This window comes from Eupeodes corollae, chromosome 1 (assembly GCF_945859685.1).
Source record: "Eupeodes corollae chromosome 1, idEupCoro1.1, whole genome shotgun sequence".
Classification (NCBI taxonomy): Eukaryota; Metazoa; Arthropoda; class Insecta; order Diptera; family Syrphidae; genus Eupeodes; species Eupeodes corollae.
In genome coordinates, this window is record NC_079147.1 from 55,377,287 (window position 1) to 55,392,724 (window position 15,438).

At 35.8% G+C, this 15,438-nt stretch overlaps 1 protein-coding gene across 3 annotated transcripts in view; it reads right to left on the reverse strand.

The window, feature by feature from the left end:
* The window catches only part of LOC129952671 (cGMP-specific 3',5'-cyclic phosphodiesterase), a 196,998-nt gene that overhangs the window by 70,755 nt on the left and 110,805 nt on the right, over positions 1–15,438 (reverse strand). For all 3 annotated transcript variants that reach the window (XM_056065428.1, XM_056065435.1, XM_056065445.1), the window contains exons 3-4: positions 8,360–8,605; positions 7,986–8,251 (exon numbers count right to left, since the gene is read on the reverse strand). In XM_056065428.1, the coding sequence (XP_055921403.1) occupies positions 7,986–8,251; positions 8,360–8,605 (512 nt within the window). The remainder of the gene's footprint in view (positions 1–7,985; positions 8,252–8,359; positions 8,606–15,438) is intronic.

Sequence of the window (15,438 nt, forward strand, 5' to 3'; positions counted from 1 at the left end):
TCCACAGACAGGAGGGGAAGTTATCAATGTAGGTCGCATACCAGCCTCTTTTTTAGTTATTGTTGATAAATTAATTGATTTTAGATATTTAACTGTACAACCTAAAGCTCTAATTTTATTTATGTTTAACATATTCCATACAATTTATATCCGAATACGTCAAAGTGGTGCGAAGGCACTTCGTTTAAAAGCTATCAAAAAAACCCCATTATACACGTTCATCATCTTTTTGGTATCATTTCCCCAAAAAAACATTTTCCTTAATAAAACATTTTTTTTTTAAATTTCTTATTAATTAAATATCAACTTAAAAAAAGAAAACTTAAATTAGTTTTGTACCAAACTCAAAGGTTATTTCCATGCAATGGTGCTGCTGTTTTAAAATTAAAATTGAAAAAAAGATGAAAAAAAATCTCATGCATATTAATTTTCTTTTAAAAAGCAATTTTTCTTTATCTATTTTTCATATAATAATAAAAAATATAAAATAAAAGAACCCAACTTGACTTTTGTTTCATCCTTTTTTTAGCTTTACCCGTTACGAAGAATTTATGAGAGAGAGGAAGTTTTAATTGATGAATTTTTATTTTCCCACAAAAATTAACCTCGCCCATGTTTTTATAGGCTATTGAAAAAAGTCGTCCTTGTCGCAGTCGCAGCACAAGTTAATTGAATATCGTTCGATAGCGTCAAAATTTCAAACAAAATGGTGAGGTTGAATATAAAATCGACAGACATAAAAGAAATATAATAAAACTTTGTAAACGTTACGTATTTTCGTTCATTATGAAAAGAGTTAACTGAAAGTCCTGCCTGAATCCTTGAATTTTTAATATTTTTAAAATTCAATTTGTTTTTCGGCAGGAGGCGTATCAAACGAAATGAAACGGTTCGATTTCAGTCCCAACAATTAGTTTATTCTTTTCCAAAAAAAAAGAATGTGAACAAATTCATTTGATTAAGTTAGGGTATACAAAAAAGACCCCACAGCAGCGTCCTTATCGAAGTAATTTTGAAGCAACAAAAATATGTTGTTTTCTTTCTATATTTAGTTAAAAACTCTACTTCCCTAGATAAATGATGATCACTCTTACTCGTTTAAGTTTTTATATATTTCAAAATTTGCATATAAATCTATCCTTTATCCGAGGATATTTCATATTATCAAAACTACCTTTGGCCCGTTGAGTTGCTTTGCGTTGAGTTGTTAAGGGAATGAGGAAGGCAGTAGGTTTCTCTATATAGGGATCGGGTATCGGGGAAACATCAGGACTCTAGGGTGAAAAGCTAAATGGTTTATGAAGTAAGGACATGACGCTGTATAAATTTGCATATTACTATAAAATCGTAATGCTCTCTTGTGTTTGCGATGACAAGCCAAGCGGTGAGGTGTGTTGTTTGTTTTATTTACAAAACTCTGTATGCTCTCAGAGGATCTTTCAAGTGTTACTATATGCACAAGCATCACACTTCACATACCTCTTACAACAGAGAACGTCCTGATGGGAGTTTACTTTAGTCCTATTTGTATACCTTACCTAGTACCTACTTCTTAGTCCTATATCCTACGCCTACCCACCCAACCTCACCTCACTAAAGTAAAATCATTTTAACATTTTTCGTTGTGGAAAACGAAGTCCTTATGGCAGCATTCATCTCCATTTTCCACTGTAATTTTTGATCTAAAAAATATAAGAAATTCAAATGTTTATGTATGTGGAAGGCAGCGTGGAGCAGCCGGAAATGAATTTGGTTAGAGCCGCAGTAATATTTACATTTTAGAGCAATTTTGTTTCTAAACTTTATATCACTCCTCTCGTCTGCAACTAGATAACTTATTTTTATAATTTGAAATAACACTCGTACAGTATATGTTAGCATCATTTTGAAATTTGAGAACAGAAATTTCAAAACGAAGCATAAATACAAAAGAATGAATTTTCAATTTGTAAACTTTACTTTAACTTGGTTTTTTTTTACTACCTATGTTTTAATCTATTTCAAAAATAAACTGAGGAAGTCCTAAAACTTTTTGCTCTCGATATAAATTGGTTCATAAACACTTGTCTACTACTTTTCTACTTTTTGTTGACTTTTAAAAAATTACGGCTTTAAAATATGTGCTCAGCTGGATACAAAATAAATTATGTGGTGCAACAGTCCGTAGAGAAGTAGGGCCTAGTGACTTATAACTCACAACCTCAACTATTCCTGTGTATTAGTCATGTAAGGAATTAGGGGACAAGTGCGGTTTTCGGACGGCTTAGTTGAGAAAACATTTTACATAGCAAGAACTACTCTTGAAGGGATTGTCAATTTCTTGGAAGAGACAGTACGTGTGAAATAAAGACTTTAGGTGACACATTCAGAGATTGAACAGAAGACCTCTTGCTTAACGGTTATACTCACTAATTTTTTTTTTTTTTGAATTCATTTTTATTAATTCATTCTTAAACCTATTTTAAAGCTAGACAAAAATTCATAAAACTAGCCTAATTATCCATAACTTACAACTAACTTAATGGTCCCATACGGACACTCTAAGTTAAACTATAACACTAACCACTAATGCCTTTCGGCCCTAAGATCTTTTTTAACTTCAATTCACTTTTATTTATTTTTGTATTCATTAGAAAATTTAAAAAACTAATATCAGTATCCTTTTTATATTTACTTAAAAACTACTTACAATTAGGTGCTTAAATAAAACTTAAAGCGAACTTAAACTACCTATTCTACCTATAAACTACTTAAAACTAGAACAACCACAGCAGCAAATCTAACTATCTAACATTTTTGTTTTTTATTATTTTTTTTTTTTATATGTTTTTTAATGTTTTTTTTTATTTTTTTATTTTTTTATTTTTATTTTTTTTGGTTTTGTTTTTTTTTTGTATTTTTTTTTTCGTGCCACCATGCCTATTCTACTTAAAACTAAACCCTAATACTATAAAACAAGTATGTAAGCCGGCCAAGGCTTAAAACCCCATCCCGACTACCGCCGATTGAAGCCACCAAAACTGGTTCTCCTGCTTCACCCTATCAGTTCGGTCCCGTTCGGACACAGCCCTACTGAACCGAAGGAACTCTGCTCCGCCTTGTGCCATAACGTCCCGATTGTACAGGAGTCGCCTATCCACGGTTCGTCGTCTGACGTGGTAGATTAACGGAACTGCCAATCTATCCTGTATCAGACCGCATTTGTTTAAAAAGAGGAATGCCTCTGGGGGAATTAAGCCGCTCAACGTGCACTCTCAAAATACTCGTCGTTCGGATAGAACGCCCCGAAAATTAAATTCTTGGTCGAAGACATAGCTCTTGTAATGTGACCTCGAACGAGTTTTATCACGAAATTGTCAATTCTGTTGCTTCAAGCCCCGTTGTATAGGACCTCATTGGAATAGTAATGCATGTAGGAAGATTCGGCTGTTCGATATAAGCCAGTACAGCGTCGTAAACACTGCCGTTCGAACACCCAAAACTTCTTCATCTGGGAAGGGGCAACATTGAACAACACAGGACAACCATAAACGATCATTGGCCGTATGAGGGCCATGTAGCAAATTACCTTCACTCGGGGTCAAGACGACTGCTAAAAAACAGCCGTTTCGCCAGAGCAAAGGCTCCTCTGGCCCTGGTCAGAGCAGCATTTATATGTCTGTTGAAATATAAATACTGATCTAACCAGATATCGAGGTACTTCACTACACTTTTGCTCGCTAATGGCTACCCGTGAAGATCAACCATGACCATCTTACGCCAATTCTTGCACGTATCCCTAGTGGCCCTAGCCAACGGAGTCCGAAACAGAATTGTCTCTGACTTCTGGACATTTATTTTCAGTTTCCAGTCTTCGCAATATCGCTGAATCTAGTCGAAATCACACTGCAAGAGAATTCTAATAACCTCAACCTTACTCGCCTGGGAAAGGAAATCAAAATATCACATAAGGATATTCTAGGGGTAAGTACTAAGTATTAGGTACTAAGGACTGCCATGCAAGAGGTCTTGGGCTAGATCCATGCCTGTACCATCTAAAGTTTTTTTTTTCACGGATACTACCTCTTGCGAGGAATTGATGATTTCTTCAAGAGTAATTCTTGTCATGAAAAATGCTTTCTCAAATTAGTCGTTCGGATTATTCGGTTTTAAACTGTAGGTCCCTTCCATTACTGACAAAATTGTTCGCACACAGGAATGGTTGAGAGTTATAAGTAGCCCTTGCACATTATTTATCGTCATAGCGAAACTAACTTTAATGGGGAATTGATGCCTTAAACGCCATGGTAGCCAGTACGCGTTTTCCACACTTCAACAAGCACAAATGGAACTTTGAGTTCTCCATATCAATCTATCGCTAACCAGATTGACCATATTGCAAGCAACGCTAGACACGTTTTCAGCTTCATTGATGTCCGAACTTTCCGAGGAGCTACCATCGATTCGGACCACTACCTCGTAGACAAGATTTTCACACCCAAGGCAAGGCACGGAAATTCTGGAAAAAAATACAACGTTGAACGGCTCCAATCGCAAGAAATCGCCAAATCCTTCTTAGTTACGAGAAACTTCTTTGGAAGTTCTCTGCCACCAACACAATGTGTTGAGAATCAGTGGCATCATTGTCAAGATGTAACGTGCTGGGTTTCAAGCAGCCACAAACAAGAAATCCCTGGTTTGATGTGAAATGTCGGCAGGTAAACGCAGCCAAACAACAGGAACGCAAAGTGGAGCTGCTTAGAAGTACAAAAGCAACTCACGAACTCCATTAGAGGAGGAGGAGGAGAGAGTAACACCGACTTCTCAGAAGGCATGAGAAGCGTGAGGTGGAAGATGCTGACAGTTTCAAAAGCAGAAATGATTTTCGAAAGTCTTATAAGCAGTTGAAACGAAAATTACAATTGCGACACGAAGGCTGCAAAAGACGAAAGTGGAAACATCATATTGAAAGGGGCAGACAATGCTGAAGATATAAAAGGACCACTTCAACAGAGCGTATAACGTTGTCGACGAATCAAATTCCTTTGTCAGGCAGGATAATCCATTTAACGAAAGGCAACTATCCCGTATTAGCAACATGTACAAAGTAAAGATTGTCATGTCAAGCTGAAGTCTAACAAAGCCGCTAGAGCAGATTGCTTTAATGATAACTTATCTGTTGGAAGAAAGCATGTGCGATGAATGAAAACTCGCAGTATTGTTTGCCCGATACCGAACAAAGTGCAGTGGACCCTGAAAACGGCCTACTTAACATAGCTTACACAATCTTCTCTGTCGTAATATGTGAACGTCTAAAACCGATCGTCAACAACCGGATAGGTTCTTATAAGTGTGGTTTTTGACTAGAAAAGTCCACATTCGATCAAATATTCGCATTACGACAGATCCTGGAAAAAAACCCAACGCTAATTGTGACGCATCTGTAGGAACAAACTGTATAAAGCCTTAAAGGCTTTAGGCAAGGTGTTGTGCTATCATACTATGAGTATTGAGGCAGATGCGCCAAAAATGAAATTGGTGGAAAAACAAAGTACATACGGTACAAAAGCTTGGACTTTTTTTTTTTTTTTATAATTAGCAAACACTAAAAAGGTTTCTTATACCTTTAATATGCCAAAGACACAGTGTGAGCATTAGGAAAAGAGGGAAGGGTTGGATAGGAGGTGTCGGTGTACATTGGTTTTAAATTTCTGAACATTGCAATGACAGGGAAAGATAGAGCGTGGCAAGGCGTTCCACATTCGTGTAGTACGGCTAAAAAAAGAATCTCTGTACTTCATAGTACGCCCGAAGTTGGGCTCAAGGGTAAACTGATGGGCATTCCTAGAAGCGCGGGTATTACGGTTAAATTGTTTAAGGGGAGGAATGCAACCGGCTATTTCACTAGAGCATAGTCCGTTAAAATAACTGTCAAAAAGGGTGAGGCAAGAAACCTTGCGTCGATGTTCGAGTGATGTAAACGAGTTGATGATGTTAATGTCACCAATCATTTTAAAAGCTCTTTTTTGAATACTGTCCAAGAGGCTTAAATAAGTTACTGGAGCACCAGCCCAGAGATGAGAGTTATATTCAAGTTTCGGACGTATATAGGTTTTGTAGATTGTAGCCAGATCAGACGGAGAAAAAAATTTTTTGCAACGTCTCAAAAAACCTAGACATCTTGCGGAATTTTTGGCAACATCGCGTATGTGATCGCTCCACAATAGGTGGTTGCAGATGCATATTCCGAGGATGTCAAGATTTTCTGTTTCGTTGATGCAAGTGCCACTCATAGATAGTGGCAAAGACGGTTTATCTCGCTTTAACGATGCAAGACAGCATTGCGTTTTCGAAGCATTAAATTCCACACGATTTTTTATTCCCCATTGTACAATGCTGTGTAAGTCGGAATTTAATGAGCTAATCATATTTTGCCGTTGCAGTTCCACATCCGAAGAGGAGGGTTGTGAGTCTGGAAACGAATATGAAAAGCTAAGAGTGCTATCGTCAGCGAAACAATGTATTGGATTAGAAGTAGCAGACAGGAGATCATTTATAAAAATAAGGAAGAGGGTCGGAGACAAAACGGAGCCCTGGGGCACACCAGCGTTTATTTTATGAGTTCCAGACTTGAATCCGTCCAAAACAACTTGTATTGAACGGTTCGAAAGAAAATTTCTAATCCAACGAAGAAGAGATTCGTCGATACCGAAACAATACTATGATCGTCGATACTATGACAAAAGTGTAATAAAGCACCTTGGATCTTTTCGACAGAAAAGAAGGGGAGGGGAGAAGAAGATGGATTTGTACTGGTTGTAAGACACCGTAGACTTAGCCAAAATAGTAATCATTCAACTACTGATATGTCCAATACTCTGGCACGGAAAGCCCTCGAAACTACTCCCACAGGACTTACAATTTGGAGTGCACCAACTGGAGACATCTAGCTAGGGAACGAGCTAGATAAAGAAGTTTGTTGGATGAGAGCCTAGTTCACAAATTGGAAACAAAATCTGTGGGAATTATTGGGATTTGGGGAATTATAACATTTTCCCCCTTTCCATCATCGGCGCGGCGGTTTAGATGTTAGCAGTAATAATGTTTCGATCCAGTTGTCTGACACGAAGTTTACTTAATCGAGTGAAATAATTTACATTAGCATTACTGGCGCTCTGAATTTCAATTCAAGCTATTGTAAAGGTGCACCGGAAAGCTCAAGTGAATTAAGAAAATCTACTGGGTATAAAATGTTCTTTTTCTGATTCCATGGCAGTGTCTTTTGACAAATACTTATTCATATCTACTGCTACTTGATCAAAAAATGTGTAATGTATTTTCAAAACAAAATCGGTTCTTGGTACTCTTATCAGTTTATCACTCTTTGACAGATAAATTGACTGTCATATATCAGATCATATATAATTTCAATATTCAAAATTACTATCTACTAAGTAAAAACAATCTTTCTTTCGAATATCCAATAATAACAAAAATCACGTCATTATACAGATCCGTTGCAACGTGAAGGATGAACAAACAAGCAAACAGACAAACAAAGCATGAAAACAGACATTATATGCCCAAATTCTTTATATTATATTACTAAAATTAGTTATTTTGCTGATAGATAGATAGATTCCACTGTACTTGAGTACATTTATTGCGACTCTTTTATCACACTTTAAATTTTATTGAAATCGATTTGGTCATTCAGGATTTATTACATAATTTCCACTCTTATACGCAACTAGCCATTACTGCGTGCAACGTTTCCCACCTCAAACACTTTATCTAAATAAGTTAGGAATTTTAAATGAAGACAATTCGGATTGTCATAATACAGTCTATATTTCTGTATATCTCTAATCACAATTACGACTCACAAAGTGCCATAATTTATTCTACATTGTTTTTTTCACAAATATTCCCCCCCCCCCCCACAAAAAATCGAAAAAAAACAAACTAAAATTCTTATACACCTAATTAGAGATGAATTAACTCACCGCTTCACAACAATCCAAATCCACCAAAAATACCGAACATCTTTCACACTTGAGCAGCTCTCTAGCTTCAGTCATAATTTTCGTCACCAGACATTCCAAATTATTTTGCTCCTCGAAAATACTCCTGGCCAAATTCAAAAGGATTTGATTTCGTCGATATTCCTGGACGGACATCTCGAAGAGCTGAGCATTTTGAATGCCAATACCACAGAATGTCAAATACCGTCGGAATATCTCAATATCGTGCTCATCGAATTCCAATGAACCTGAAATTTTATCCATAAATCAATCAAACCTCAACACACAACAAATACAAATTCTCGCTAAACAGAAATACGTCCAAATAAAAAAGGACGAAAACACAAAAATCTTACCATTTGTCTTATTGATGATTTGAGCCACGCCAATTATGTCGCCTTCGTAGTTGCAAATTGGCATCGAGAGTATCGTATTTGTTTTGTAGCCGGTTTTTAAGTCGATTTCACAATTGAAACGTGAATCCTTGTAGGCTTCCTTGATGTTAATCATCTCCTTCGTCTGGGCAACTGTACCAGCAATGCCCACACCAAATGGGATAATGATTTCCTCGGATCTCGCCTTGGTGACAGCTTCCCGCAGGGCTAAGAGAAACAAACAAAAAGAAAAAAATGTACGCCATCAGTTAAACCCTCATCTGTAAATCATCTCCTTTCGACTCACGATTCTCGTTAACGTATATCTTTTATTTATATTTTCAAAAACTGTCGCGAAACTTTTCTCGTGCAGTTGTTGTTGTTCTAAGCAACGAAATATGAAATTTAAATTGGGAATTGTAACTGAAAGGACTCAAAGTTCTCATAGAAAATAAAAAAAAAAAAACAAACAGGAGGAACTCCTATCAAGTTCAATTTGTTTCGCTCACTTTTAAGGATCATGATTTAAGCAACGACGATGTTGTTGTTGTATTAGCACAAGTTAATGATGCATAAAACAGCTGGCTTGAGAGCAGAGACAAATTAAATTCATTTCAAGAAAACCATAAATGAAAATGGAATTGCTTATTAGCAAAGACAAAGTTGAATCTTGGATACACTTCCACGCACAGAGTTCGAAATGAACGCCTAAAGGCGCGATGGTGATAGGAGGAGTGTGTATAGTGTAAGATGCCAAGGGAAAGACTGGATTACATGATAATTTAATTTGACAATTTTCTGGAAATTGTTGAACTTGTACTTGCCATGGAATTTTCTTTTACTCATGTTTCAGAATAATTTTATTCGGACACTCGCGAAAGATTATGATTATGATGAGTAAATAATTAGACTTACATTCTAAAGGAATGATAAGTCGTTGTGGATAAGAAAAAAAAGTCCAAGTAGGTAAGGTATCATTTTGTTTTTAAGATTTAACTTCTTAAGACTTTGTACAGACAACAACAATGTCATTTAAAATTAATTTATTGTTTAAAACAGGTAATAAACTTAGGGACCGACTTGAAAATTTTAATCAAAATTCATTGAACAACGTTTAATGCCAAAAATCTTTTTGTTATTGGAAGCAGATTTTTGACATAAACAAAATATAATAATCGATATTCAGAAAAAAATGGTATTAAAAAATTCTATATAAGCTGAGAAAATATTTTCGTGAAAAACTAAATTTTAGAAAATGTTCCTCAAGAAATCCTCGAAAGAATAAAATCACGTAATAAATGTATGGTTAAAGTAAGTTAAAATAACAAGAATTCCAAATGTAAGAACCTGGTTCCTCTGCGGTGATTCTTTAGCTATTACCTCTTTGGCAATACTGGTTTAAGCAGCTGACGCACGTTTCATGTTTTGTTCCACTGTCAAATATCTTCAATTTGGTCTTTAATTTAATAACGAATAGTCTTACAAACGAACATCGCTTGCAAATTAATGAATTTCATTATTAGAATGCGAGCTTCTCCCATTTTATGGTCAGTTTATTCGGCTCAGTGAAGCGGCTATTCGGGCTATTGTGACTTAATTTCGCACCAAATTTACATTGTTGAGTGCGCACTGAAGAAAATATCGCAGCTGTATCGGCCAGAGTTAATGATGACCATCAATTATCGATTCGTCGCCGCTTGCATTAATTTTGTGGAAGGATTTAGGTGTTATGCCTTTCAAAACACAGATCGTGCAAAGGCGAATGGTTTCTGCAACGTAACATTTTTGGGGAAAAGGTTCCTAGAAGTTTGGCCTGAGATGAACTTCTTACCAAAAAATTGTGTAAAGCGACGAAGCTCATTTTTGGCTCAATGGGTACGTAAATGAGCAGAATTGTCGATTTTGGAGAGAATATCAGCCAGAAGCATTGTAAGAGCTACCAATGCATTCAATCATGGTTAGGTGTGGTTTATAGGCTGCAAGGTCTTGCATGACATGTGGTTTTAACAAGAGTGTGCCACATGCCACACATCACGCGCAACATTGTACTTATCTTCATTATAATAACAAATCAACAAATGGCATGATGGTTAGTGCGTTGGACTCGTTTCAACAACGCCTTAGCGAGAGAACTTCGTTCGATGGAACGATGGAACGGACAATACCAAAGTACAAAGAACGGGACCAAATGGACGCATACAGAAACGCGACTATTGACGCACTGCGAAGGCACAAGATTGGCTTACTGACAAGACTCAAAAACTTGTACAGACGACTTACAGACCCACACGACTTGGAGGTTAAGACACTGAAGTCGTCAATAATAAATGTCAATCTGTTGATTAAGGAGAACTACAGGTTATCAATTAACAAGTACTGAGAACGCAAGATTCGGTCAGTTAATTCAAGTGACCCTAGTATGTTCCCTAAAATCAACAAAATATTCAGAAAAAAGAACGACAATGACCTTCCCTTTCTGAAACTCCAAAGAACCGAAGAGAACAAAGACGTACTCAGGACAGCGCAAATAGATCCAAAAGAAGCCATCTTTGACGATGACTTTTACATAATTGAAGATCCGAAGGAAAAAGTAGAGGCGGTTGGAGCTGCTTTCCAGCAAGTGTACAAGGTGAATGTTAGCATTCACCCCAACCACGACCTGGAAAACAGAAACCTACTTAATCACTTTTACCTCCGTAATGATATCACACATTGGCGATCTGAGAACCGCGGTTTCATGCGGTTCAATGACGATTCCTTGGCAAATGCCATAATCGCCGAGCAAACGGGACCAAGCCGCTTGTTAGTGACGAAGGTTGAGCTTCAGCTCATCTTCAATTCAATAAAAAACAAAAAGTCAGCAGGTGTCGATGGTATATCCAACGTTGTACTAAGACATTTACCGATGGAAGCAATTGACATTTACACCACGCTCTTCAATAATGCACTGAATAATGCATATTATCCAGAGCATTGGAAGACCGCTGTGGTTCATCCTCTCCCGAAAAAGGGAAAGGACAACTCCAACCCGTCAAATCTACGGTCGATAAGTCTTCTTCCGAGCATCAGCAAAGTTTTCGAAAAGATCATTAATAGGGCTCTGACTAAGTGGGCTGCGGACAACAAAATAATTCCGGATAATCAGTTCGGGTTCAAGGCGGGTCATGACACAATTCATGCTGCGTCTAAACTCGTTTCTGATATCCAATGGAATAAATCAAAACAACAATGCACAGGTGCTGTTCTGGTTGATTTGGAAAAGGCCTTTGACACCGTATGGTTAGAGGGTCTTTACCTAAAACTGAGCAGGCTTGGCATAAGCAAGCCATTGTTCTACATACTTTATGATATGCTTAACGGCTCTGACCAGGGCCAGAGGAGCCTTCGCTCTGACGAAACGGCTGTTTTTTAGCAGTCGGCTTGACCCCAGAGTGAAGGTAATTTGCTACATGGCCCTCATACGGCCAATGATCGTGTATGGTTGTCATGTGTGGTTCAACGTTGCCCCTTCCCAGATGGAGAAGTTTTGGGTGTTCGAGCGGCAGTGTTTACGACGCTGTACCGGCTTATATCGAACAGCAGAATCTTCTTATGTGCATTACTATTCCAACGAGGTCCTGTACAACGGGGCTCGAATCAACAGAATTGACAATTTCGTGATAAAACTCGTTCGAGGTCACATTGCAAGAGCTATGTCTTCGACCAACAATTTAATTTTCGGGGCGTTCTCTCCGAACGACAAGTATTTTGAGAGTGCACGCTTGAGCGGCTTCATTCCACCAGAGGCATTCCTCTTTTTAGACAAATGCGGTTTGATACAGGATAGATTGGCAGTTCCGTTAATCTACCACGTCAGACGAAGAACCGTGGATAGGCGACTCCCGTACAGTCGGGACGTCATGGCACAAGGCGGAGCGGAGCTCCTTCGGTTCAGTAGGGCTGTGTCCGAACGGGACCGAACTGATAGGGTGAAGCAGGAGAACCAGTTTTGGTGGCTTCAATCGGCACTTGATAGTGGGTAGTCGGGATGGGGTTTAAGCCTTGGCCGGCTTACATACTTGTTTTATAGTTTTAAGGTTAAGTTTTAAGTAGAATAGGCATGGTGGCACAAAAAAAAATACAAAAAAAAAATAAAAATAAAAAAAAACAAAAAAAAAAACATGGAATTTAAAAAACAAACAAAATTTAAAAAAAAAAACATACACAAAAAAGACAGTAAAATATAAAAATATAAAAAGTTAGATTTGCTGCTGTGGTTGGTCTAGTTTTAAGTAGTTTATAGGTAGAATAGGTAGTTTAAGTTAGTTTTAAGTTTTATTTAAGGACCTTATTTTAAGTAGTTTGTAAGTAAAAATAAATAAAAAAGGTTATTGATATTAGTTTTTTTTTCAAAATTTTTTTAAAATTTAAATTGAAGTAAAATAGATCTTAAGGCCGAAAGGCATTAGTAATTAGTGTTATAGTTTAGCTTAGAGTGTCCGTATGGGACCATTAAGTTAGTTGTAAGTTATGGATAATTAGGCTAGTTTTATGAATTTTTGTCTAGCTTTAAGATAGGTTTAAGATTGAATAAATAAAAATGAATTTACAAAAAAAAAAAAAAAAAGTGCGTTGGACTGTCATGCAAGGGGTCTTGGGTTCAATCCCTGCCTGTGCCACCTCAAGTTTTTTTTCACGGGTGAGGGATTGACAAACTCTGCAAGAGTAATTCTTGTCATCAAAAGTGCTTTCTCAAATTAGCTGTTCGGATTCGGCCTATAATTGTAGGTCCCTTCCATTTATGACAAAAGTTCTCGCACACAGGAATGGTTGAGAGTTGTAAGTCACTAGGCCCTGGTTCACAACGGACTATTGCGCCACCCCATTTGATTTTTTTTTTATTTTTTTTATGGAAAAACGGACTGTTGGATTTTTATAAAAAAAATACTGAATACCGCAAACAATGTTTGTGAAATAAAAAAAGTTTGAGTCGAGAGCAATTTTTTACCAAGTTTTAGTTTTGGGTTTTTAGAAACCCAAAAACTGTCAATTAGATTTTTCTCAAATTGTAACGGAATTTTGACAACAATATTTGTTTAGAGTAGTAGTAGTTTAAAGCCAACAGCTCAAAGATTTGAGAAGATATTTAAGTCGAAAATCAATTTTTACCAAGTTTTGTTAAATTTTGTTTAGGTTTTTATTTTTTTCTAAAAAAACTGTCAATTCGATTATTCTCAAAAATTTACTGAATGCTGACAACAATATTTAGAAAAAAGAGGCTGGGATGCGACCCACACTGATAACTTCCCATCCCGTCTGTCGATTTGTCTTGCTTAAAAGTTTGTCTATATGTACTCGTATCAATTTTTGACAAATTTGCTTACTATTTTATGTAGATTAAATTTTTTATGAAAAAACGGACTGTTGGATGTTTTACATAAAAATTACTGAATATCAGAAACAATATTTCTGTGAAATGAAATAATTTTGAAGCCAATATCTACAATTTTTGAAAAGATATTTCAGTCGAAAATTAATTATTACCAACTTTCGTTATTTTTTTTTTGTAAAAAAACTGTCAATTAGATTTTTTTCAAAATGTTACCGAATGTTGACAACACTATATTTTGAAAGATAAAAGTAAATTAGAGCCAATATCTCCAAGTTTTAAAAAGATATTTGTGTCGAAAATCAATATTTACCAACATTTATTCATTTTTTTTTAGGTTTTTATTTTTCGTAAAAAACTGTCAATTCGATTTTTTTCAAAATTTTATCAGGTGTCAAAAACTTTATTCTTCGTTGCACAAAATTGTTTTGGAGATGAAATAATATTTTAGTCGTAAAATTTTGGAGGTGACAAATTTTTTTTTCAGTTTTTTTGATTTATAAAAAAACCGTTAAATCGATTTTTTTCAAAATAAATACGTTACAATATATTATAAACAATTTAATTCAAGTCTCTAGCGTTTTTGGTTCGTAAGATATTTAGGGTTAACCAAAATTTTCACCTTTTTTTCAAACTGCTATGGTAAAAAAACCACCCACGCAGTTTTGTTGAGAGCCCTTTCTGCATCTTTCTGCCTTATTACCTGTATAACAAAATTTATTTGAAGTCGATATCTCTTCTGGTTCTTGTTCTATGGAGGACGAAAAAAAGGTCGCGAACGTACGGACGTACAAACGTACGTACACACGCACGCACAGACATCTTTCTAAAAATCTTTTATTTCGACTCTAGGGACCTTGAAACGTCGAGAAATGTTAAAATTGTCAATTCGACAATTCTGACCCATTACAATAACTTTCTCTGTGGTAAAATTAACGATTATTTAAAAAAAACTATCGGTTTGCTTTAGAGAAAATTTCAATTTTCGATTTTGTGTTGAAAACCTTAATTCAAAATTTAAAATCAATCGACCAAATGCATTGGTCTGCATTAAGCAGAACAGCCACATAGGCAGACGGGCAGAATCGGGGGACCCACATTGTTTGATTTCTGCACCATGGAGTTTGAAATTTTTTTCGAACATGAAATGATATTAATTTCAAAATATTTTTTATAATGGAAAATAATGTTTTAAACATCTGGTAATTTTTTTAGTAAAGTCGAATTGATAGTTTTTGTTACAAAAATAAAAACTTAAAAAAGGAAAAGTGATTTTCCACTCAAATGGCAGAAACTAAAGATATTGACATAGAAATAGTTTTACCTTATAATGGATGTTGTTGTTACTTTTATAAAAAAAATTCAAAAAATAAGACTTAAATTTAGTACAAAAATTAATTTCGAGTCGAATCGAGAACAAATTGATTGATTGACAAAAACACGATAGTCTAATAATACATTTTTGAAAATGAAAAACAAACATTTTTGACGCCAAACTCTGTTTATTTTAAAAATAAATCCAAAAAAATTAAGATAAAAACATATGTTGTTTAAATTAAGATAACTAAAAAAACCTCGCACAAAAAAGGTATTAAGAAGTACTAAAGATTAAATTTTGAGTTAAATATATTGATACTGTCATTCAAAATGTGTCAAATAGCAAACCTACATCATAATAAATTGACGATTTTAC